This window comes from Mastigoproctus giganteus, chromosome 7 (assembly GCF_048544385.1).
Source record: "Mastigoproctus giganteus isolate SK-2022 chromosome 7, ASM4854438v1, whole genome shotgun sequence".
NCBI lineage: Eukaryota > Metazoa > Arthropoda > Arachnida > Uropygi > Thelyphonidae > Mastigoproctus > Mastigoproctus giganteus.
The window spans coordinates 28,060,334-28,085,734 of record NC_143581.1 but is presented as its reverse complement, the minus strand read 5'-3'; the positions used below and the strand labels follow the sequence as shown (position 1 = coordinate 28,085,734).

The following is a 25,401-nucleotide window of genomic DNA, read 5'->3' as shown; positions in this document are numbered from 1 at the left end:
TTTCACATACTAAAATATTTACAAGTATTTTGAGCCATTAGTTGTCCAAACATTTAGTTAATAATAAAAACAATCCATAATTTTTTTAAATAAAAAAGATACATAAAATTTAAAAGTTTTAAAGTTTAAAGCCTCACTAAATAAAAAATACTTGAGGAGTCTAAAATTGTTATACTTTAAAAACCAAAAGGTTATTTAAAATTCAAATGACGTTAGCCAAAATACTTGATTAAGCGGCATATAAAGAATCTTAAAATTTCACGTTGATGATATTTACAAGATTCAGTCTTTGAATTCCCAGTTACACAATACACTGGGCAGTTTTTTTGATTTATACATAATGTACAAAAAAGGTTCTGATCACTACTCAATTACATTTACAAAATATACACTCTCAGCTCCTATAAATACTGCCCATAGAGCAGGGCCTCCTGTGCAAGTAAGTTCATATGTTCGTATTTTGGATGCACAGTAGTAGTCTTTCTCAAAATTATGAGCCATTAGTTATTCAAACATTTAGTCCATAATTTTTTAAAATAAAAAAGATACATAAAATTTTAAAGTTTTAATGTTTAATGCCTTACTAAATAAAAAATAAAACTGGTTGAGGACTTCAAAATTGACTAAAATTCATATACTTTAAAAACCAAAATATATTTAAAATCCAATTGAGGTTAGCCAAAATACTTGATTAATTGGCATATAAAGAATCTTAAAATTTCACATACTAAAATATTTACAAGTATTTTGAGCCATTAGTTGTCCAAATATTTAGTTTATAATAAAAACAAACCATAATTTTTTAAAATAAAAAAGATACATAAAATTTAAAAGTTTTAAAGTTTAAAGCCTCACTAAATAAAAAATACTTGAGGAGTCTAAAATTGTTATACTTTAAAAACCAAAAGGTCATTTAAAATTCAAATGACGTTAGCCAAAATTACTCAATTACATTTACAAAATATACACTCTCAGCTCCTATAAATACTGCCCATAGAGCAGGGCCTCCTGTGCAAGTAAGTTCATATGTGACAACACTCTAGGCACAGCTTCAGATAAAAAGAGCTAAAAAGTTAAAAAAAAAAAAATAAATAATAATAAATAAATATGTATATATATAACTGAAGTTAAAATAATTGAAAGAATATTGAAGAACAGAAAGAAATAAGAGTAAAAATAGACAAACATTGGTAGCTGCAAAGCATAACCAACTGCATGTTGCTTGGACACAATGTAAGGTGATCCAAACATTCACACCAAGTATCAAGTATCCACTTTATTAAGTAATGCTTACCCTTATGAAATGGAGATGCTCCTTTAGTAACAGCATCACGTGATACTGTTACTAAAGGAGCATCTTAATACTACGTGATATAATACAGGTGGGCAGATATGTAGGGGTTCTGTATGTGTGCATTTCAGCGTGAGAATGTGCAAGACAAAAATTTAGCTGACTTTGAATGTAGCATGTTAGCTGGTACCAGATGCATCAGTATGAATATCAACAGAAACTGCAATCTTGCTGGGGTTTTCAAAAACAATTGTGTCTTGCATGTATCAAGATTAACCCAATCATCAAATAACATCCAGCAAAAGGCAATCCTGTGGTCAGAAATAGCCCACTGATGCAAGAAACCAACTGTAGCTGACAAGATATGGGCAGGGCAACAGAAAAACTATAAGTCAGCCAAATAACAACCCAGTACAACAGTTGTAACCAAAGAAGCATTTTAAAGCACGACTTATCATACCTTTTCACAGATGGGGTACCACAGTTTATGGGCAAACCAGGTTTCACTGCTAACAACAAAGAACCAAGATGGTTTGTCACAGCAGTCTCAGGAACACTGACAGTGAAGGATTTGAAAAATGTTGTCTAGTCTGATAAATCCTGGTTCCTGCTGCTGTTTCATGATGGGAAGACCATGAAATGGCAAAAACAGCATAAGTCCACAAACCTCATCTGCCAGGTTCAACAATGCAGGCTGGTGGTGGCAGTGTAATGGTGTGGGGAGTGTTTTCAAGGTGCACACTGGATGCTTAATGCCAGTGCAGTAGCATCTGGATTCCATGGGTAATTTTTAGGTGTGAGAAGTAAGAGTGCCACTTTGGAAAAAAAAAAAAAAAAAAACATGAAAAGGAACATAAATGGAACTTCAGTCTTTCTTCATACAACACTGACAAGAACAGCCTTAATAAATCCAACCAGAACAAAATACTAGAAGATCCAATCAGGCTAATTGGAACTTCTTTGTCCACGCCTGGATGTGCCAATGTTGGAACCCAATGTTTGTAAGAAAACTGCACGTAAAAGGCTCACTTCCTTAGCATTCAGGGATGATTATATCCCTGAATGCTAAGGAAGCATTCAGGGATATGGTTGCTGCATGTCAAGAAGGCATTGTCTATATGTGGGCAAGGCCTGGTAAGGGGGTAAGTACATGCTTTTCCTGTAATAATATACAGAGTGGTCCAAAAATAAATGTAATTGAAAAAGAAATTGAATGTAAACAGTATGGTTCTTTCTTCTTTTTTTTTTTTTAATTGTTCCAAACCAGGCAAATCCCTTCACAGTTACACTATATCCATCTTGATACCAGTGGAGAAACATTTGGATGCCATGGGTTATCTGGAAATTGTTGCCAACCAGGCATATATTTTCATGGCTGCAGTGTATCCATCTGTGAATAGGTTCTTCTTTTAACTGTAAAATTCTTGCCCTGTGGGGCAAGAATTTTACAAAACCGATTCTAGGAACATGAGAGTAAATATAGCCTACTGCAGCAATCTCCCTACTCTGTCGCCAGATCCGATTCCAAATGAGCACCTACAGAATGAGGTGGAACAAGCTTGTTGGAGTGAAGATCCATAACCATTCAATTTGCAACTGTGGGAAGCAACCAAGTCAACATGGACAGCATCCCTATTACATGCTTTACACACTTTTTTTTGAGTTCATGCAACAAAAATCTAGTTTGTTCTGAGAACTAAAGGGGCAGGCCTACTCATACAAGTTTATCCCCAGGGGCTCACATCTGGTGAGTATGGGCTGGGCAAACCCAGGGCCCCCGAGCTGGATATCATCATTCTTCTCTTTCTTGCTTTCTTGGTGATTCCCTTTTACTTCTGACTCCTCTCTCTCAGGGTAATACAGGAATTTTTTTTTTTTTTTGGCTGGTGCAGCATAAGCCTCAGGTTTCCTTGCACAATATGGCTAATAATAATAAGGTAAGTGTACCAAATGAAGTGGCCACTCAGTGTGTAATTCGATGCTGAAGAGACATCAAAATTATTTCAAATTATTCAAACTTCGTGTTATCCATTTTATTTATTACTGTTTTGTACTAAGGAATAAGGATGTGACATCGTGGATTTCATTGCAAGTTTCACTGTATTTCCTAGCATGGGAGTTCTCACTCTCTGGGAAGGCGCCTCCGTAGCCAGGTGGGAAGGAGCAGCAGTGCGTAGCACATGCTTCTTGATTAGACCGGGGTTTGAGCCGTCACCACCAAATACGGAGGATGCGGAAAGGTCAGGAAATGACCACCGCATATTCCCGGAGCAATATGGCCTTAGTTGCTAATGCTCCTAAAAAAAAAAAAAAAAAAACCAAATAACTCTCTGAGTTCCATATATTGATAGTTTAATTATACGAGGGGTTTTCAAAAAGTAAGGTAACACATTTTTTCTTAATGATGGTGAAAGGGAATGAGATGAAATGCAGTGAACAGATAGACCCATTAATAACGTTCAAAAAGACTGCCAGTGCAGTGTGCAGTACAGTCACCTCACAGCAGATTCCAGTTGCAAAATGGCGGCTACCATGCAAGTGTGGTCCAAAACAGGTGTTTATGAAGTCATTCGCTTTTTGCAAGCAAAAGGGTCTTCACCAAGTGACATTCACCGTGAACTGGTTGCTGAAATATGGCAAAAAGGTGATGACAAAGAAGCAGGTGTGTTTCTGGTGCAATGAATTTAAAGCGGGCCGTGCTGACATTGAAGATAGATATCAGGTGGGCAGGCCTTCGTCGAGCAAGACAGAAGACATCATTTCGCACATTAAGGGCATCATTCTTAAAAACAGGCAAGCGAAACTGCGTGAAATTGCACAAATAGTGAACGTGAGTAAGTTGACTGTTCACAAAATTGTTCATGATATTCTTGGCTTTCGAAAGATGTGCCGCCGCTGGGTGTCCCGACAATTGTCAGAGGAGAACAAAGCAAAACACATGGGGATGTGTCTGGAGAACCTGTTGTGATACAGCGACGAAGGAGGATTTTCTCGCTCACATAGTCACAGCAGACGAAACGTGGGTTCATCACTTCCCCCCAGAGAGCAAACAAGACTCCATGACCTGGAAACATCCACAATCTCCTGTGCGCAAAAAAATTCAAAACTGCTCCCAGTGTCTGAAAAGTCATGGCCACAGTGTTCTAGGATCGCCAAGGCATTCTATTGGTGGATTTCTTGCCAAAGGGAGGAACAATCAATGCACAGCTTTACTGTGCAACATTGGAAAAACTGAAAGCCAACATTCAACACAATCAGGACTCCTGACAAGCGGCGTGATTTTGATGCACTACAATGCAACTCCACACACACTGTCCACACCACTCGTGAGTGGTTGCACCGTAATCATTGGGAAACTCTGTCACATCCCTCCCCCCCTACAGCCCAGACTTAGTACTTTCAAACTTCCATTTGTTCGGCTCTGAAAAAACACCTTTCAAGAAAGCATTGCACCACAGATGAAGAAATTCATCAGGAGGTTGTTGTTGGTTACTGCATGTGGGCACAAACTTCTTTAGTACTGGTATTGATAAACTGATCCATCATTGGGACAAGTGCATCAATAAAACTGGAGACTTGTGGAAAAGTAGTGCATGTTCACTTATTTCTTGGTGTGTAATTTTAACTTCGTATTATTAAACATCACTGAGAGAAAAAATGTGTTACCTTACTTTTCGGAAACCCCTCATAGTCACTGTTTTTCACATGGACATTATTATAAACATGCAATTAATGGACTACTATACACCCAAAATAATGCACTAATTTCACATACCACATGCAAATTAACATGGCTGAGTCACTAGTGTTGCCTATCTAGCAAATGCATTTTAAGAGAGAGTGGAGGCAGGAAAGAGGTCTTATTCCTTGTCTGGAGAATCAATCACTTGTGTCAGTTTCCAATGTTAAGAAAGCCTAAAAAGAACCATCTACCTGAATGTTTCTATTGGAGAGCTACTGGAAGGCTTGAGGCTGATCAGGCTCAAGCAGATATATCCAGATGGTTCAACATTGATAATATAGTTGTCCACAGACTTCGGAGAAGGTTACTGGAGTTGTCAGGTCCTAGTAAAATGTGTTTTAAATGAGTGGAGATACCAAGTCATGATTTGACAGCAACAGGACAAATGAAGCAACCAAATCCCAGGTGGGAGAATTTGTGAAAAATTAGTGGGAGTCAATGAATCAGATAGTTGCAATGTCTTTCGAAAGATGTGGAATCAGCAATACCCTCGATGGCTCAAAGACGATCCACTTTTTGAAGAAAGTGAAATTTAGACAATAACATCAGTAATGCTGAGTGTGAAGGTAGCGATGAATGTTCATGGCATTATACAATGAGTAAAAGCTTCATTCTACAACATTTCATTTAGTACGTACTTGTGAATCTACTTTGAATATATGAAATAAAATATTTTTTCCCAAAATTTTTCTTCCAAACGTGGGTGCATCTTATAGTCCAGTGTATCTTATCTGCTGTAAAAAATGGTAATTATGTATTTATTTTTAATTTGCATATTAATTTTTTTTAAGTAGTAAATCAGCCTACTGTAAAATGGATTAGGCTTTTGTAATCCAACTAAAAATATGTAACCCACTTTACATATTTCTGGATACTGCTTTTGGATACTGGATACTGATGTATCCTTCAGTAGAACATCATCAGCCATTTTCAATCCACTGCAGGATGAAGGCCTCTCCAGCAACTTTCCAGTTCCTTCTGTTTTGTACAATGGCCATCCATTTACTACACACAAACTCATGAATTTCATCTATCCATCTCCACCGTTGTCTTCCAGGTTTTCTTCTAGCTCCTCTTGGGTACCATTCTGGTATTTTCTTAGTTCATCTGTCATCATATCTTCGAGCTATGTGTCCTGCCCAAGACCATTTTAGTTCTTTAGTTTTGATAAGAATGTCCTTTACTTCAGTTTGCTGCCTAATCCATGTGTTTCTCTTTTTATCTAACTGTCTGATTCCCAATATAATTCATTCCATTCTTTGCTGTGTAGTTCTCAGCTTCTCTTCCATTCTTTTGGTGAGTGCCCAAGTTTCACTTCCATAAGTCATGGTGGGGAGTATACATTGTCTCATTATTTTACGTTTCAGACAAACTCGGATATTGCTCTTCAGTATGTGACTATATTTCCTGAATGCTATCCATCCCAAATTTATTCTTCTCTTCACTTCCAGCCATTTATCATTATTACAGCTAATAACTTGTCCCAGATAAGTATATGACTCTACCTTTTCAATTACTGCTCCTTCAATCATTTCCCTTTCTGTGGCATACTTGTTCATCATTACTTTTGTTTTAGCCATATTCATCTTTAGTCCAAAATCCTTACTAACTGTGCATAACTGATTAAGATTTTCCTCTTAATTCTTTGGGATCGTGGCTTATGGCCACAATGTCATCTGCAAATCGTAAATGGTTTAGGTACTCTCCATTCACATTGACTCCTTTCTGCGACCAGTCTAATCTTCTGAAAGCTTCCTCAAGGGCAGCAGTAAACAGCTTCGGAGATATTGTCTCCTTGTCGAACTCCTTTCTCGATTTTAAATTTCCTACTGTCTTTGTCTAGTCTAATAAAGGAGGTAGCGTTCTCATATATTTTCTTCAAAATCATAATATATGTGGTATCTATGCCTTGTCTTTCCAGTGCCCAAAACATTGCCTTATGCTGTATGGAGTCAAATGCCTTTTCATAATCCACAAATGCCAGGCATAATGGTGTTTTATATTCATTTGCTTTCTCCATTAGCTGTGATATTACATGAAGGTGATCCATAGTTGAGAATCCTGTCCTAAAGCCAGCTTGCTCTTTCGGTTGATTCTTATCAAGTATTCTTTCTAATCTGTTAGTAATGACCCTTGTGAACAACTTGTAGATGTGGGATAACAAGCTAATTGGTCTATAATTTCCAATTTCTGATTTATCTCCTTTCTTATGCAGCAAAACTATGATTGCATTATTCCACTGCTTAGGTGTCACACCTTTTCTAATGCATTTTGTGAAGAGCCTTGCTAGTTTTTGTGTTATGTCTCTTCCTCCCAATTTTAACAACTCTACAGTAACTTCATCTTCCCCCGGGGCTTTCTGATTCTTCAACACATGTTCCACCTCATCAGGAAGAATATCAGGTATGTTGCTAATTTGCAATCCATCTTCCCCACTGCTGGCATCATTCCCTCGTTCCTTGTATAATTCTCTATAGTAGTCTTCTGCTATTTGAATTATGCTTTCTCTGCTATTTATAAGTACACCATTGCTATTCTTCAGTTTCAGTATCATTTGTCTTTCTGTATTACTGCTCATGGCTGCTGATTTAAGTCCTTTGTTTTCCTTTAATGCTTTTTCTACTTTTCTTGTGTTAAATCTTCTTATGTCCTCTCCAAGTCTCTTTCTAATGGCTTTGCATAACTCCGTATACTCAGTTTTCTCCTTGTCAGTGTTTATCTTGCTGTACATTTGTCGCCTTCGGTTCATTATAACAAGTGTTTCTTGACTAATTTTTTCTTCTTTGGATTTCTTTTTCCCTATAGGTTTCTTGGGCTTTATCACTTTCAGAAAGTTGTAATATTCCTCGTCAATATCTTGGTTCTGAGCAGTCTGCAGAAGCTCAAACTTGTTCTTAAGTTCCAGTACATACTGCTTTTTCTCCTCTTCTGTTATCTCAAAGACCTTTGTAGACTCTCAATTTCGGTGTACATTTCTTCAACCTCTTCATCATCATGGCTCGATGTTGGTGAATAAATCATTATAATCTTTAGCTTGTACATCTTGGAAATCTTGAGTATTAGTCTTGACACCCTTGGTAATGCTTTTGAATTCCAAAATGTTGTTTTTTATATCTTTATGGACCAGAAACCCAACTCCACCTTTGCTCCTTTCACTGTTTCCATTGGCGTACAGCAGATTTCCACTTGATAAACTTATAAGTGATTCATTTCTTCTTCTTGTTGCAGCCAAACCGATGATATTCCAATTCACATTTTCTAATTCCTTTTCAAGCTCTAATATCCTGTCTTCACCGATAAGCGATCTTACGTTGTAACAGGGCAAGTTCAGTTTCTGTGCATGGCAGCCTGGTCATACCCAGAGATTCTTAGCACCCTCTGCTTCCACTCTGATCCTCTCGCTGCCATAAGGGGGGAGTGAAAGCCGCTGGGTACTGAGGGCCATTTGTTTCATCGTGCTGTCATATGCTGGAGGGTTTGGTCTTTTCCTCTTCACGCTGACCAGGCATCTTGAAGAGAACCACTCTACACGTCCGTTGCCACCTAAGTGACGTAACAGGGCTTATCATCGAGAAGGTGTACATGAGTGGATTTTAGGGAGGCAGGCCAAACAGACTTCTCCTAAATCTTCTGTAATAAAAAGATATTGGATCCATCAGTGTTTTAGACTGTGTCTGATAACACACAGAATACCTGTTCCCCACTAAGCCAGTAGAACATAAGCATTAGCAAAAGAAAAAAAATTCTTCTAAGCAATAAATGGACTTAAAACTGATTAAGGACAAGATCAAAACTATTTTTTTCAATAGGAACAACAATACAATAAAGGTTATGCAATGATCAGGTATGAATGCAACTTTTTGTAGATATGCGTGTCAAATGCTTTAAATTCATACATTAAATGTGTTTCTTTTGGAATTTCTTTTTGTGTGGGCTGAAAAACTCAGAATAGCTCATGATAAAAAAAATTCTACTCCCTGTTCCTAAAAACAGCTAACTAAAAACCAGGCTGATGATGCCTTTAGCATTATCCCCAATTTCCAAAAGATTTGAATGCAGTCATTGCCAAATCAGTGATAAGTAGCAAACTCACTGCAGTAGGACTATAATAACAGTAAACATATGGAAACATGTTGATATCTAAACCTTATCCATGGTATCTGGTATGTTTCAGTGAGATAAGGCAGTCTACAAGCAACATATTTCTAGCCAGTTACAGACCTTAAAATTTTAATAATGTAAACATAAAAAAACTACACTTAATGTTGGACTTCAAAATTTTAAAAAATGAAAAATTCTTACCTTTAATCGTCCAGAACTATATATGCTGACACCCAAATTAGAAAAATTGCCTATTGGAAATTGCTATAAGGAGAGGGAAACTAATTAAACAAAAATACAACCAAATAATTTATAATTTAATTTAAGATGTTTTCCCCAAAATGTTTTCCCCTTCTCCCTAATCTAAGTAGCCCAGCTGTATTTTTTGTCTTATATAATTAGTTATATATTGAATATATAACTAATTCTCCCTAATCTAAGTAGCCCAGCTGTATTTTTTGTCTTATATAATTAGTTATATATTGAATATATAACTAATTATATAAGACAAAAAATACAGCTGGGCTACTTAGATTAGATAGAAGACGACTCTTGCCACAAAACATGTGAATTACTCCAGTGGTTCCCCATCTGCAATACTCACTGGATTTAGCTTCCTGTGATTTTTTTTTTTTTTTTTTTTTGGTTTTTCAACCTTAAAGATCCCCCCCCCCTCCACCACCAACCCCAAAAGGTGACAGATATGCAAAAACTAAGAAAATTATTCAGAACATGATACAGGAACTACAAGTATTAGCAATTTCAAAAGAAGCTGTCAGGAATTTTTCCAAAAGTTGCAGAAGCACTGGAATCAATATATATATACATTGTCAAGGAGACTTATGTTGAAGGAGATTTATCCAAATAGATGGTAAGCTTCATTTCCCAAATATTAGTTCAGTCCCTGATCATATGAGGTGTGATCAGGGACTGATCACACCTCATATGCAAGATTTTCTGTATATTATAAAATCTGGAAGAAGTAATGTTTGCTTTGTGTACTGTATTGATGTGATTTTTCAATTTTAAGTAACAGAAATGTGCTGAATGCTTATTCATATCATTTATAGAATACAGTATAATCTTCCTCTAGGCTGTGTAGAATCATGCAGGCACATCATTCAGAGATATTTTCCTGATAATAAAATAGCAAAAACATATATGTACAACAGAAGTAGCAGGCACCATTAGTGAAAATGGACAGATGAAATATAGTAACTCTATAAATGTGCCATTTTCAATTGCTACAGATGGCAGTAGCCAAAGTGATTCCCAGTTATGTCCTATTCTGGTGACATTCCCTAACAACAACAGAAATCAAATTGAAAGCAGCTTGTTCTCAGTGCCATTGTTGAAGGTAACTTTGCATTGGTATAACATCAGACATCTTCTGACCAACTTGAAAGCATGTTGGATTCCTTTAAAAAACTTTCTGGCACTCAGTATTGATTAATGACACTGTTACATCAGATCTAAAAACTGGAGTAGCAAAGGATATTTACTGCTATCTAGAAAGAAAGATTGAAATAGTTTCAATTAAATACGTGGTACCAAAGTGAAAAAGATTTTTAAGCATGTGTGTACATGCTAGCTGTCTTTGGGTAAATGTTTAACTAGACTGGTAGAACAGCAGTAAATGCTGACAGATCTAGTATTAGTAAAGCCAAATAATGCAAGGAAGCAGACTTTTTCTGCATCAGCCAAAAAAATAAATAAATAAATAATAATAGAAAATAAAAATTTTATATTATTAATTAATTAAAAATAAGTCATAAATGGGTTATCAATTTTTACACATTGGGCACCCTTACACATCAGCACTTGTGAACTCCAATATTCCCTTGAAGTGCTTGTGGGTTCAAAGTTTTCTATTTTTATTCATTTACAAAAATTAATACTTATTCTTTGGTGGATAGGGGAAAGCATCTCCTTAGGCTGGGGTTCATGTGTTCATGCTACTGGAGGTGAGCATTGCTCCATTTTGTCTCCCTTATTTTATTTCAGTTCATTTCATTTTTAGGTGGTTTGGTACATAGGAACAGAATCACATCTCACCCTAAGGTTAGTCTTAAAAAGGTAGCAGGAATCTGCTATATTTGGAAGTAGAACAGATAGTTTAGTGCTTCCTTTTATCATGTAGGAACAAGCAAAATAAAGCATTTTGCTTGTTCCATTTAAATGTTATACTAACATTTGAAAATCTGAATACAGCTTTTAAACATATTCACTGCATCTGATACATATAAGCTGTCATTCTTAAGCCGTCAATATATGAATGGTGTAAAAGCAAAGGCATGCGAAATAACAGCTCAATTCTTTTGACATACTGATTGAACTCTGGGATATTTAGCATAAAAGATTTGTTTTTGTTTATAGCTAGGCACACATTTTTACTTTTTTCTTTGTTTGTGATGAGGTTAGTTTATGTACAGAGAATAAATTTACAATAAAATTTAGAGTTCTGTTCTGATTTACAGCTCAGCCCAAAAGTAAGTGTTCATTTTTAGTTACGAATTTCTGATTTCTACTTTACAACCAGTATTTACTAATTTTCGGAACACAGTATTTCTCAACATTTTGTAAATTATGGCACATTGAATGTACTCTTTCAAATATAGGCGGCAGCAAACACGCTATTTAAACAAAATCAAATATAATAAATTTTTAAAATGTTAGGTATTAAACAATGAAACTTCAAAACTTAATTTCATGCTGACAAAAAAAGATAATGTGAATATATATTTACTTACTCCTGGATTAAAGCTAAATACTCTTTCAAAGTGCCGATGAATACTTTCAAAGAACTGAACAACCTCTTTGAATTCTAACACTCCAGCACTTGCATCATGGATTCTATAATTGGAAAAAGTAACTGTTAAATCATAAAGTGAAATGTGATGAGATTCTCTGAAAGCATAACTAATAACAGAAAATATAAAGTACAGTAAAATAATCTAAAATTTTTTTTTTAAAATTTCAGATAAATTATTAAAAAAAATAATAGTTATCATATCAGCAGTTAACATGATTACATATTACAGTAATAATGGAATATCAAATAATTAACATGTAATCAGTAACAAAAAGCAGAATGTAAGCAATAAAATTTTGAACATTAAAACCAATAAATAGTTTAGGATGCTATTATAGTTGATATAAAAGCATCATTCAAATGATAGACTTTAAAGTAAATGGTTGAGATGAACCTTCAGAGTAAACATTTCAAAGATAGACTTTCGGAGTAAATAGTCCAGAGATGTACTCTTAGGTTCAGAGAAATACGTGATTTAAAGTAGGCACCCATGACATTGACGTATCAGTCCCATTGTGTTACTGGGCATGACATACACTCAACACAGAACTCCAACTTGTTGAAATCAATGTTTAACAGTCTCCTTCACCTAGTAAAAGTGACATCTGAATGCCTTCTTCCAGTGACAGAAGATCCAATAGTCATAAGGCAACAGGTGAGAACTGTAAGTTGAGTAGGGCAGAACTTCCCACCTATATATACTGCAACAGCTGAGTGATTAAGGCTGTGTAAGGTTTCACATCCTCAAAAAAAACAGCACTATGTCATGTTCAAGCTGCTCTACTTTTATGGTCCACCATAACTTCTCCACTATTTCACTTTGGTAATGAGCACTGGCTATGATGCAATGGGAAAACCAAGCTATCAGTAATATTCCATGCTGATCAAAAAAGAATATTAATATAATTTTACAGACAGATTTGAATATCACCATGTTGTTCACAGCATGCAAATAATAACAATAATAAAATCTTTATCTAACATGAAAAAACACTATACAGAGAGAGAGAGAGAGAGATAGAGAGAGAGACTATACACAACAAGTCAATAGCCATATAATTCAGAGGGAAAAAAAATTAATTATACAGGGTGTCTCAAAAATACACGGCAAAACTTCAGGAATGAGTTCCTCATATGTAGACAATAAAAATATTTTATATCAACATAGTTCCGGAAATGCTTGGTTCCCGAGTTATTAACCGGAATGTTTTATCTCCCACAGGTGGTTTCCTTCATCACAAGATACTATAAGGTAAGGTATAAGGTATGTTCATGTCAGATGGCACCTGGGATTTCTCCCATCTCTGCATGTGTTCACTGTATCGAGGACAGTACACTGTCAAGCCAGAGACTTGAAAGTGTGTGGGCCATGTCTGTGCAGTGTGCTGTGTTGTGCCCATTGTTTGTCCGGCTTATTGGCTGCCAGGCCCCTAGTGGGGCCCGACGTTGCCCATACCTCGCCACGTGGAGGCTAGCCGGGTGTGTCCAGTATCACAAGTTGCTCTGGCAGGTCCTGCCACCTAGTTTCCTGGGATTTCAGTGGCTAGGACCTAAAAAAAAAAAAAAAAATTACGCGTTTGACATTAATGCTTTATGGGATTGCTGTTAGGAAATCACTGGTTGGGGTTGAACGCTAGAGAGATGTTAAAAGTTAACATCTTTTAAAGATAAAAGTCAAAAGTTAAAAGCTAGAGAGATGTTAAGAACGCTAGAGCGTGTTAAAAGGCCTAATAAGTCGGGAAAAATTTTGATGTCATTAAATTTAGACATGTGAGGCTATACACTAGATAAAATATGTTATGTTGTCTTAGACACGAAACCGGTAGAATTTAAACGTTGATTAGAATTTGGCAGCATTGTTAAGGGGTGTACTGTACTTGGTTGGTTTAGTGAGAGAGGGGGGAGACTGAAGACTGGGGGGGAAAACAGATAGAAGAATAAGGACGATAGAGTAGGTATCCCCAAAGAGATCAGTGGAAACCAGCTCCACCAGGCGAAGTATGGGGGGGGGAGGTACTGACAGAATCTGGTGGTTTTCCATTCCAATCATGTACTCAAATCAGGAGCAAGCGGATATGCACTTTATGTATGGTTTGGCAGACGGCAATGCTCTGGAGGCTCGTTGTTTGTACCACAAAAGGTTCCCAGAACAAAGATGTCCAGACAGGAAAACGTTTGAAGGTATCCATCGCCGCCTTTGTGAACATGGGACCTTTACACCTCGTGCTGCCGAAAGAGGACGACCAAGGTCTAAGACTCCTGAAGTAGAGGGGTGGACCAACTGCCTGGCTTCCATGCTCACTGATTTAAACCCACTAGATTTCTTCTTGTGGGGCCATTTAAAGTCATTGGTGTATTCGACTCCGGTAGCTGATGTGGAAACTCTCCGCAATCGAATTGTGGCAGGTTGTGAGACAATATGAAACATGCCAGAAATTTGGCATCGTCTTCGGAGTGCCATGAGACGTCGATGTGAGGCCTGTATTCAGGCAGAAGGTGGACATTTTGAACAATTACTATAAGGTGATGTGAACAGTTAAGTGTCATAGACAGACCTTCAAAACTCGGAAACCAAGCATTTCCAGAACTATGTTGATATAAAATATTTTTATTGTGTACATATGAGGAACTCATTCCTGAAGTTATGCCATGTATTTTTGAGACACCCTGTATATATCTCATCCCTCACCATTACAATTGAGAATATTCATTAGACACTTTTTTTTTTCTTATAATGAGAACTAATAAACCAGATTCTTATAATTAGATCTAATCTATCTCTCTCTATCTTATAATCAGCAGATTATATCAATAATTAGCAGATTCAAAGTTAAATTGTAAAATAAACAGAATTACTTCTGAGTAGTCTTTTATATTAAGGAAGCAGTGCAGGCTTAACTTTCAAGCCTAAAGTCACTGTTGTGAACTGTTCCTTTCTTGTGTTGAGTATACCTATACTTACATGCCAGTCCTGGAAAGTATCATATCTGCCCTGGAGTTGTAGCCATTCATTCCATGCAGATCCTAAATATTTATTCCAACTTTTCATTTCATTTTAAAGGATTTTATATAAAAAATTAAATCTGGAAACTAGTTACACTAATTTAACAATTTATCCAACTATTTGGTAATTTGCTGCATATATCAATTACAACCTATAATTTCTGGTGAGTTTTACCGCATAGCCATTGTAGTCACATTGCAGTCTGAGCAATCAGAGTACCAAAGAGTACAACGATACACCCACAAATATCAAATCCGTCCAATATTAATTAAGTAAGTAAGATATTAAAAACATGACTGAATTATATGATCATGCTGAAGTTAAATTTTCACATCTTTTCACATCTGCCAGGACATTTAACCATCTACATGGAACTACACCTAAGTTTCAATATCAGGGTGACCAATGCAAAACAGCATTTGGAGTAGTGTCATTCCCAATGTTCAGCAACTCTAGAACAGTGGCAGAAGGTAACAGGTACTGCTGCACAATGTTTCCTTCTAATGGACATGTCTGCATATAGATATTGCTCAGAGGGTGTTTTGTGTCAGTGATCATCTCAACCATGAAGTTGGTGTGAAGGCAGTTTAATGGAATAAGGCTGCTTTAGCTGGTTTGGACTGTCTATTAGTGGTAGTGACAGAAACCATTGAGTACATGATATACTAGGACATTATTTATAAAAATGAGCACTGTCACTATCAGATTGACAATACTACAAGTCATACAATACTGGTTTGTGGATAACATTGAAAAGTTGAACTAGCTGGCTCAGAGCCCAGAACTCAACCCTCAATGAACAGTTGACACTGTTCACAGTGTCAACCTTAAATTACATGTCTGCTGTCTATATAACCCCCCCCCTTATAACTTTAATTATTCATCATTTCACTTTTTTTTCCCAATGCTATATTTTGATATTACACATTGCCATGGCATGTACATGTTAGAAACAGAGGACACCATATTGTCATCCTGTTGGGCAATTCTGGTGGTTGACACCACAATTGTGCGATATATGACAATATAATTATGTATATATATTTTGTTACAAAATAGTTTAGGGCTAAAGCCTCAGGTTATGTAGGGAGTTAACTAGCCTACAAGCTGGTTCAATTGCATCATTTCAGTACATAGCCTACTACTTAAATTGGCATCATTAAGTATATCTCATATTGTGAATACCTTTGCAACGAGTTGCCATGATATTATTATTATTAGTTATTATATGGTGCAAGGAAGCCTGAGGCTTATGCTGCACCAGCCAAAAAGAAATTTCTGAGTTACCCTGAGAGAGAGAGAGAGAGGTAGAAGGAATCATCAAGAAAGAGAAGAATGATATGTCCAGCTCAGGACCCTGGGTGTGCCAAGCCCATACTCACCAAATGTGAGCCCCTGGGGATAACTATTGCACTACCTTGAATAAGTAACGCTTCACCATAGGAGAAGACTACTGTTACTTATTCTCAGTGGATACAATCACCCACATGGCAAAAATGAGCATTGCAACACCAGGGTACCTGCCCATCCACTGATGAGGAGCCAATAAGCTCCGAAATGGTGCAGTATGGGTGATGGTATCTGCTGAGAATAAGTAACAGTAGTCTTCTTCTATGGTGAAGCATTACTTGAGGTAGTGAAATATCGTGGAAACTCGTTGCAAAGGTATTCGCAATATGAGATATACTTAACGATGCCAATTTATAACTACTTAAGTAGTTGGCTACGTACAGAAATGATGCAATTGCACTAACTTGTAAGCTAGTTAACTCCCTACGTAACCTGAGGCTTTAGCCCTAAAGTATTCTGTAATCTAAATTACTTGATATCATCAGGCATCTCTCATATTGTGGAGTTATACTTTGCAACTGGCTTGTCATCATTGCAACACTAGGGTACCTGCCCACCCACTGATGAGGAGCCAATAAGCTCTGAAATGGTGCCACATGGGTGATGGTATCCGCTGAGAATAAGGAACAGTAGCCCTCTCTATGGTGAAGCTTTACTTATTCAAGGTAGTGCAATATCATGGCAACTTGTTGTGAAGGTATTCACAATATGAGATATACTTAATAATGCCAATTTATAACTACTTAAGTAGTTGGCTACGTACAGAAATGATGCAATTGCACTAACTTGTGTGCTAGTATATATTTATGTATGTATTATTACTATTATTTTTTCCCCTTCTCACTTTTTACTTACTTCTCTTATCTCTACAACTTTATTTATTTATTAATACAGTTATGAAGTATGTGGACTTATATTTCGTAACTGGGTTGTCACTACTGCAACAACAGGGTACCTGCTCACCCACTGCTGAGTAAGCCACTTCTCTACTGGTGAAGCATTACTTATTCAAAGCAGTGCAATATCTCAGCCACTCATGAAGGTATCCACAATATGAGATACATGTAATTAAAACGATGCCAATTATCGACTTGGACAGTTCACTACAAACAAAACATGGTGCTAAGGCACTGACCCGTTCAATAATTACTTACTTATTATATATATATACATATGTTAAAAATTCACTAATGATAATTTTAAATACATTTGATATGATAATAAGTGTGCATATCCTCTTTCTGGAAATTTATTCCAGACTACCCTGGGATCTTCCATTTAAGAAGGGCACAGAATCCCATACATTTATGTCAGCATTAAATATTGAAATTACTACTATATTAAACAGCGACAGTTATTTATGGTAGCTAAAAACTGACAAATATGTTTTGGGCAGAGCAGTGTTATTATAGTACTATTGGACTCCTTATTCAGAAAGCCTGGGACCAAAGACTGTCTGGATTTTAAAAGTTTCTGAACCCTCGGTCCTTAGCAAGAGAAATTAGAATACATGCAAAATAAATAATTAAAAACATTAAAATTTGCATATCTAAAGTGTTACAAAATACAAATTTTAACATTTTCAGGTGCTTCCAATATGCAATATAACTTTATATTACAAGTTTGAACATAAGAGATTATGTCATGTGTGGCATTTAATAAGAGCCAGAATTATCACTTTGTCAGCAGAATGGTCCATAATTTTTTGGCGCCTCCGTAGCCAGGAGCAGCGGTGCACAGCACACATTTCTTGATCAGACCGGGGTTCAAGCCCATGACTACCAAATATGGAGGATAGGGAAAGGTCCGGGAATGACCACTGCATATCCACGGAGCAATTATGGCCTTACTTGCTAATGCTCCTAAAAACCAAAAATAACAATAACATAATTTTTTTAAACATTCACTGTAAAATTAATTGTTTCATGTATTTAGCTAATTTTTTTTTCCACAACCACTTTCATGTTAAAAACCAAAGTAATATTTTGCCCAGAAATGAAACTTTTATGTTCCAGTCCCTTAAGTTCTTCAGTTTTAAAGTAATGCATTTGCCAATTGAAATTTTTTTCATTTGTTCTTTCACTGATGTTACCATCTGTATCTTCAACTTTTCATGATGCATAACCATGTCAACTATTTCACCATATAAAAAAATTTCCAAGCAATGCATAACTTTCTAATTTTGACTGGAGCTGTTTACATATGAAAGAAGGGAGTGCTTTGTTCTGGCATCAGATGCGTTTTACAGCGAATTTTTGCGTCCTGCTGCACTCATAGATAACAGCAAAGTGATACAATGAGTGCTATCAGACTTTTAACAGCACAAAAAAGATACCTAGCTTTTAACTTTCTCCTTCGATGTGTGATGTCACCTTGAGCCATTTAAAAAACTTTCCAAGTGATATGTGACATTCTAATTTATAGTGTAACTGTTTTACATATGAAAGTTGCAAGTGATTCATACTTGCCATTGAAGCTGCTTCTCCTTCAGTGTGTTACAGCTGTATTTCACAGCATATCTTTTTCAGTCTACCATGCTCATCAGCAATGGCAAAGTGATAGATACATACTTAACACTGTCAAATTTTTACCAACAATATAAGAGAATACCTAGCTTTCGATTTTTGTTCCTCTATGCAGAGTATCTCCTTGGCAGTTGTTTCAAAATTTACAAGCAGTATGCATCTTTCTGTTTTCAATCAGCTGTTTCACACATGAAAGTCAAGCATACATGCCATTGGAAAATATAGCCAAGTTGTTACTGTGTAGCATGGCAATTTCTGCTTACCAATGGCATAAGTAGATATCCAGCTTGTAACTTTTGTTCAAGGATGCACTCCCAGACTACTGGACAAAAATTTGCACGTAATATGTGAGAGTAAAATTCTAATAGGAGATGCTTTTCATCCAAAAGTCAGCTGTGTTTGCTGGTGGCTCATACGATAACAGTATCATGGTGACAAATGGCCCAAATGCCATTGAAAACGACACCACAACTGTGTGATATATGACAATATAATTATGCACATATTTTGTGTAATATAATATTGACTTATTTCCTTATATATGTATTATTACTATTATTATTAATAATATAATAATTAGCTTAATAAATTTGGCCTTTTTCACCTGAAACTTTCTTTTTTCTTCAATGAAAACTGCCCAACACACTTTAAATGACAATTTCTCTGCAGATAAAGTTTCACAAACAGTGAAAACAAAACTCTGATCTGTAAAAGTGATGGACAGGTGGGCATATTACAATAAAAGTAACCCACAGAAATGCAGGAAAATAATTTTGCTATAGTGGACAGCAGCATCACATTTTTGGATTTTACCAAGAACCCTAAGGATTTTAAGTCCGTCCAAATCCGGGGATCACAAAAATGAGGTCCCAAACTGTATTTATATAGCATATAAATATATTATTTATTAGTAACTAAGGCCATATCATGTTGGTTATGTCTTTACACTGTGTGTGTGTGTGTGTGTGTGTGTGTGTGTGTGTGTGTGTGTGTGTGTGTGTGTGTGTGTGTGTGTGTGTGTGTGTGCGTGCGTGCGTGCGCGCACTTTCACGGGCCAATATGCATGTCGTGCAGGCTGAAAAACAACATGTAACTCACAGGGAAAAAATATAAACCTGAGATCAGTTAACTACATCCCTAATGTACTCCTCTTTAAGAACAGGACATGAGTCCCCACCTCTCCAAATAAGTGAAAAGTAGTGAAACCACTATACTGGTGTGGAGGGCTTGGACAAAATAACCTTGTCTGGATGCCACACAGCCATTCCTTAGCTTGAAAATGTCTATGGTTTCATGATAATATCTTAAATTTCACATGCATACACAGACTTAAATTTACATAAGTACTCTTTTATATGGCAGAATGAAATTTGCAAATGCACACTTACCTTCTCCAGACTTCCATAATAGATGATAATGCAATACTGTAATGCATTTCCTTGAGATTTTCCGAAGGAAGTTTATATACAAAATTCACATATCTTGGCACTCTTCTTGTTGTTTCTAAAATATTAAAATCAAGACAAAAGGTTAAAGAACAAAAATAAAATCGTATAATCAAATACACTATCCCCCCAAAAAAGTATCCAAACACAAGTCAGTTTCACACCGACATTATTACAACTCACTTCAGTAGCATGTTGGTCTTCCTTTGGAAGCAATGACACACTCCACTTTCCTGCAAACTTTCCACCTACAAATAACAGACTACAGCAAGTATAGTCCTCCATTCCTCCTGGAGAACAGTGGCCAGTTGAGCTAGCAATGTCGGACATATTGGTCTGCCTTCACCTGATGTTTCAGTTCATTGCACGGTCTTTTGAAAGGGTTCAAATTGGGACTCTGCACTGGCCATTCCAACTTTTGTGCATTCGTGTCCATGAGCCATTATTAAACAGCACCAGTGGTATGATGTAGTATTATTCTGCTGTAACAAAAGGTTCTGTACTAAAGAAATGCCATTTTGTAGGAAGCATGGTATTGACAAAAATGTTGAGGTAGGCATCAGAGTTCATGGTTCCTTGCACAACCACCTGAGAAACAGCTCCATAATTCTGCCTCCTCCAAACTTCACTTATGGCACAGTACTCTCCTGCAGAGGTGTTCAAGCATTCTCCACACCTGCCCAACTAATTGCAATATGGTGCAGCAAAAGATTCAATTCTCCACAGAACCAATTTCCACTAACCCATAGATCAATTAAGATGATCACTGCACCATGCAAGATGAGATTGATGATGTTTGGCTTATATACTTCTGCTTTTCCACGAAAACCAAGGCTGTGGTGCTGTGTATGAAATGTGTTTCATACACAGCACCACATATAGAACCAGTAAGCACCACATTTGGCATATAGAACCAGTAAGCTTGGTTCTATATGCCAAAACAAGAACAACTAACTTATGGGCCCAATGTGCTTTCCTTATGTACCAGTATGAGCCACTTATTTATCCAGGAAGTTGCAGTGGATAATGAAAATAGGGATGCTGAATACTTTGTGGAGGGTAGTGTGTTTCTGGCTTCTTTTATTAACATTAATAGATAAAGAAAGCTTTAGCCTAAATAAAAAAAAATACTGCATTCTACTGAGTATGCATTAGGTTACATAACTCTTTTTAATTACTGTTTACTATCACAAATATTTAAATTATATTTCTACTGTCCACTATTTTTTGCCTTTGAATATCATAAATTTTAAATTATTTTTGTAAATGAAAGTAGAAAATCCTACAATCCTGCTAAAGGTTTTTTTTAAAAAAAGCAACCACCCAATAACCTAAAAACACTAATTTTATAAATGAGCAAACATCTTAACATCATGATTATGTAAACCAAAAATAGCTAATGGAATTGAGTTTCTCCAAGAAATACAAAGCAAAAATTAAAATGGAACAGTGACATGACCTCAAATGTAACATTAAGTTGCATTAAACAAAGGAGTTCAAATCAACAACGCAGAATCATAACTTTTATCCAAACCATCAGCTGAATCCTTAAAAAGGCGTTTTGGCACTCTACTTTTTCTCAAAAAAAGAGCAAAGAAATATATTTCTTTGCTTCTTCTCAAAACCTTAATACCACAGTAGTGATTATTATCTCTTTATTTAAACATGTATTTCATAAATTAGTGTATTATGATATTTTAAAGACATTTTAATTAATAATAAATTAAAATATCTGTTTGTATTGCATAATCTTTCTCTTTCTAGCATTTTATTTCAAACTACCCTGAGATCTTCTAAGACTGAGAGAGAATTTCACATTCCATATCAGAAAGAAATATACATAGTATCTTAAATAAGAGCAACCCATAGTGGAGAGAGTGAATTATTCTCTCCACTCAAATTACCACTGGAGAGAGCGAATTACAAAAAATGTCTGTCAATCATTCTGTGATAAATTTATGGATTTTAAACAAACCCAAAAATATGAATTCTTGAGTATTCTAATAGTTTTGGGGACTGCAACAGATTGTTTAGATCATTTAGAAAGAAGCAGCCAGGTACTAAGACTGTAGCCTATTGCCTTGCTGCCCAATTAGTCAACTTTTGACTTTAAAAAAACTAGAGGTCAGACATTTGTAAGTAGGAGGAAAACACAGATTTCTGAGTCAAAGCAGGCACAAAAAGCACCTAACATTTTTCTGTTTGGATATTCTATTAGATATCAACTGATTTTGACTGCTTCAAACTACTCTTGCTGACTTTGCCCTCTTCAGAAATGTTGAGTCAAAGTTTTGTTCATAACAGTGACATTGCTGTTCAGACTTGGCTGTCAGGAATAAAATGCCAAGAATGGCTTGTGATAATTTGTTATATTTCAAGTTTCCTCATACACTTGTCAGTTTCCCAACCAAGGACCACTGTACATCAATTTTTTCTTCTTTCAGAATAGCATCTGGTAGGGACTCACAATGGAAGTGACAGAGCTGATGCCGCAAAACATATTGTTTCATCTTTAATCGCACTAACAAGTATTGGAAACATCCACAAAAAACCTCAAATTTGAAAATGATGTACTGACAACTGATGAAATTTGTGCTACCTCAGCATTTATAAGAACATTTTTCAATGGGAACTTGCACACCCTAATCAGGTAGCCATAAAGTACTTCCTCATAGATCAAAAGAACAGAATCTTCTCCTCCTGTTTTAGACTCTTCGTGACCCTAGCAACAGAAATGCCTATGACTAAGTCAAATTCATTCATCTCATTTTGTCTGCTATTCTAATCAATATCCAAAATGAAAGTGGAATGTTTGAAAACTGTTGGACAAATAAAGTTACACATAATATTCTTCGAGCAATGACCTCAGTACACTGATGTGAAATACGTTGGGTTGAACAGCTGTTTGGATTTTGAATGTTGGCATAACATTTAAAAGAAACAAGCAAATTGCATTATTCAAGCTGGAAGAGAGAAATATGAACACACTTTTGCATATGTGCGTATAACACACCTAGAATTATCAACTTGCTTGGCCTATTTAGGATTGCCTTCACCAGAAGTTTGCAATTCAGTTCTTTTTCTTGAGTTCATAAATTTGCCTTTCAAAACTTTTGGATCATGAACTGGATTTGAACATGAGTTAGTGGCACTACTAGTGATCACCCATTGTACTTTTTGATTTGGTACTGCTGAAGAGTGCTCATGTTGCTTTTCTCACCACCTCTAACTTCTTCTTTAAAGAGATCTAAGGTTGCCACTGTTCTATCGGTCTAGTTGCATATTTAACTGAAGACAGCCAGTGAGTATACATATGCTTCAAAATCTTTTTACTTCAGTGACGTGCACCAGTTGAAATTGCTTAAATCTATTCTTTCCCTTTAGCACTTCTCTTTAGATATAGTAAAGATTTACCAAGTAGGGAATGCAGCTCCCTTTTCAGGGACACAAATTAATAAGATGACAAGGACAGCTTATTTCTACTAAGAGCTCAATCTCCTCTTTTAATAAACTTGCTAACTCCACTTTTTAGGCATAACATAACAAATGCATTATCAACAATAAGTGCCAGATAGTTTTTTTTTTTTAAAGGAAGCCAACACACAAGTTGTTCAGAAAAAGATGTACAATGTTATACCCTTTTAAAAATAACTAAATGCACAAGGCATAATACGTTAAGAGTTTATTATCTATATAATAGTGTAGATACACCATAGACAACTCTTAAGAAACTAAGAAGTAGCTGTTGTAGTAGGCATCATTTGCTGTTTCTCATATTGTGCTCTTCTTTCAGGACGAGTTGCCATGATATTGCACTACCTCGAATAAGTAACGCTTCACTAATAGAGAAGACTATTGTTACTTGCATATTGTTAGTGCATAAGCTCATACACTTGCTTTCTTGCATCACATGCCACTACTACTACTACTACTACTTATTCTCAGTGAGTACCACCACCCAGGCGACACCATTTCAAGGCTATTGGCCTATCATCAGTGGATGGGTAGGTACCTTAGTATTGCAGACATGATGACCCAGTTGTGAAGATAATCACACAATATGAGAGATGCCAAAAGGTGTATATGACAATATTTAAAAATAACTAAATGCACAAGGCATAATACATTAAGAGTTTATTATCTATATAATATCGGTGTAGATAAGGCCAATAGCCTTGAAACGGTGCCATCTGGGTGGTGGTGGTACTCACTGAGAATAAGTAACAATAGTCTAACAATAAGTAACAATAGTCAAAAACAAGTCCAAGAACACAAAAACTGTGTTGCATAAATCTATTAGAAGAGCAAATCAAATAAACCAGATATATTGGCTGCTGACCAATGCAACTTAAAGAAAATTTGTGAAAAATTATACAAAAAATGCTTTACATTACAGGATTTCTGCCCCTGTTCACAAACCCACAAACTCATAAATATTTAAAAGTTAAAAATGTAAAATCTGCTGCAACAACCACTAAGGTAAGATCAAATTTTTTTTTTTTAAAACTACTGTTTATTGTGAGTACAATATTTGATTTGTAGAGTGCTTATTAAATAACAAAATCAGCTAAAATAGCTCACTGGTTTAACAACACTAGATTTCTTCCTTTTTTCCTTATGCTTTTATAATATTTATTTATTCTCCAGAATACGGCTGATAATATTATCGAACTCAGGTAGATTTAAACTGTAAGCAGTTTTTACTTATTCAATTTAATTAAAAGAATTATTTTTTAATGCAAAGCTAGTGCGAATTACTGACCAGTTAAAAAAAAAAAAAATAGAATATTATATTATATTATATGACATTACATAAAAGACCACACCATAAGTGTTTAAATTTTTGACTGCAATGCAAAACAAAATGTATGTACTGATGAGTTAACTTTGAAAGTCAGCATCACAAAATGTCTGTGAAAATTTTATCCACAGCTGACAGCAGGCCAATGACAAGAGAAATTTCAGTCGTCTTATATTATAATCCACATTCCATTATATGTATCTTTAACCTCCACATCTATATTAATATGTCACTATAGTATGAAAATTATCCATGTAATGACCATTCAGATTAAACCTTTAAAGTAAGCCTCAACAAAAGCTTATATGTGCAAGATGTATATGTTGATGT

The 25,401-nt window shown here is 35.8% G+C and overlaps 1 protein-coding gene across 1 annotated transcript in view; it reads right to left on the bottom strand.

Annotated features, from left to right (window-relative positions):
- Positions 1-964: 964 nt before the first annotated feature.
- LOC150082757 (centromere protein L-like) overlaps positions 965-25,401 on the bottom strand; it is a 78,371-nt gene continuing 53,934 nt past the window's right edge. The window contains exons 8-11 of the mRNA XM_090378269.1: positions 20,214-20,328; positions 11,885-11,987; positions 9,336-9,398; positions 965-1,065 (exon numbers count right to left, since the gene is read on the bottom strand). Of these exons, the coding sequence (XP_090234395.1) occupies positions 979-1,065; positions 9,336-9,398; positions 11,885-11,987; positions 20,214-20,328 (368 nt within the window). The 3' untranslated portion in view covers positions 965-978. The remainder of the gene's footprint in view (positions 1,066-9,335; positions 9,399-11,884; positions 11,988-20,213; positions 20,329-25,401) is intronic.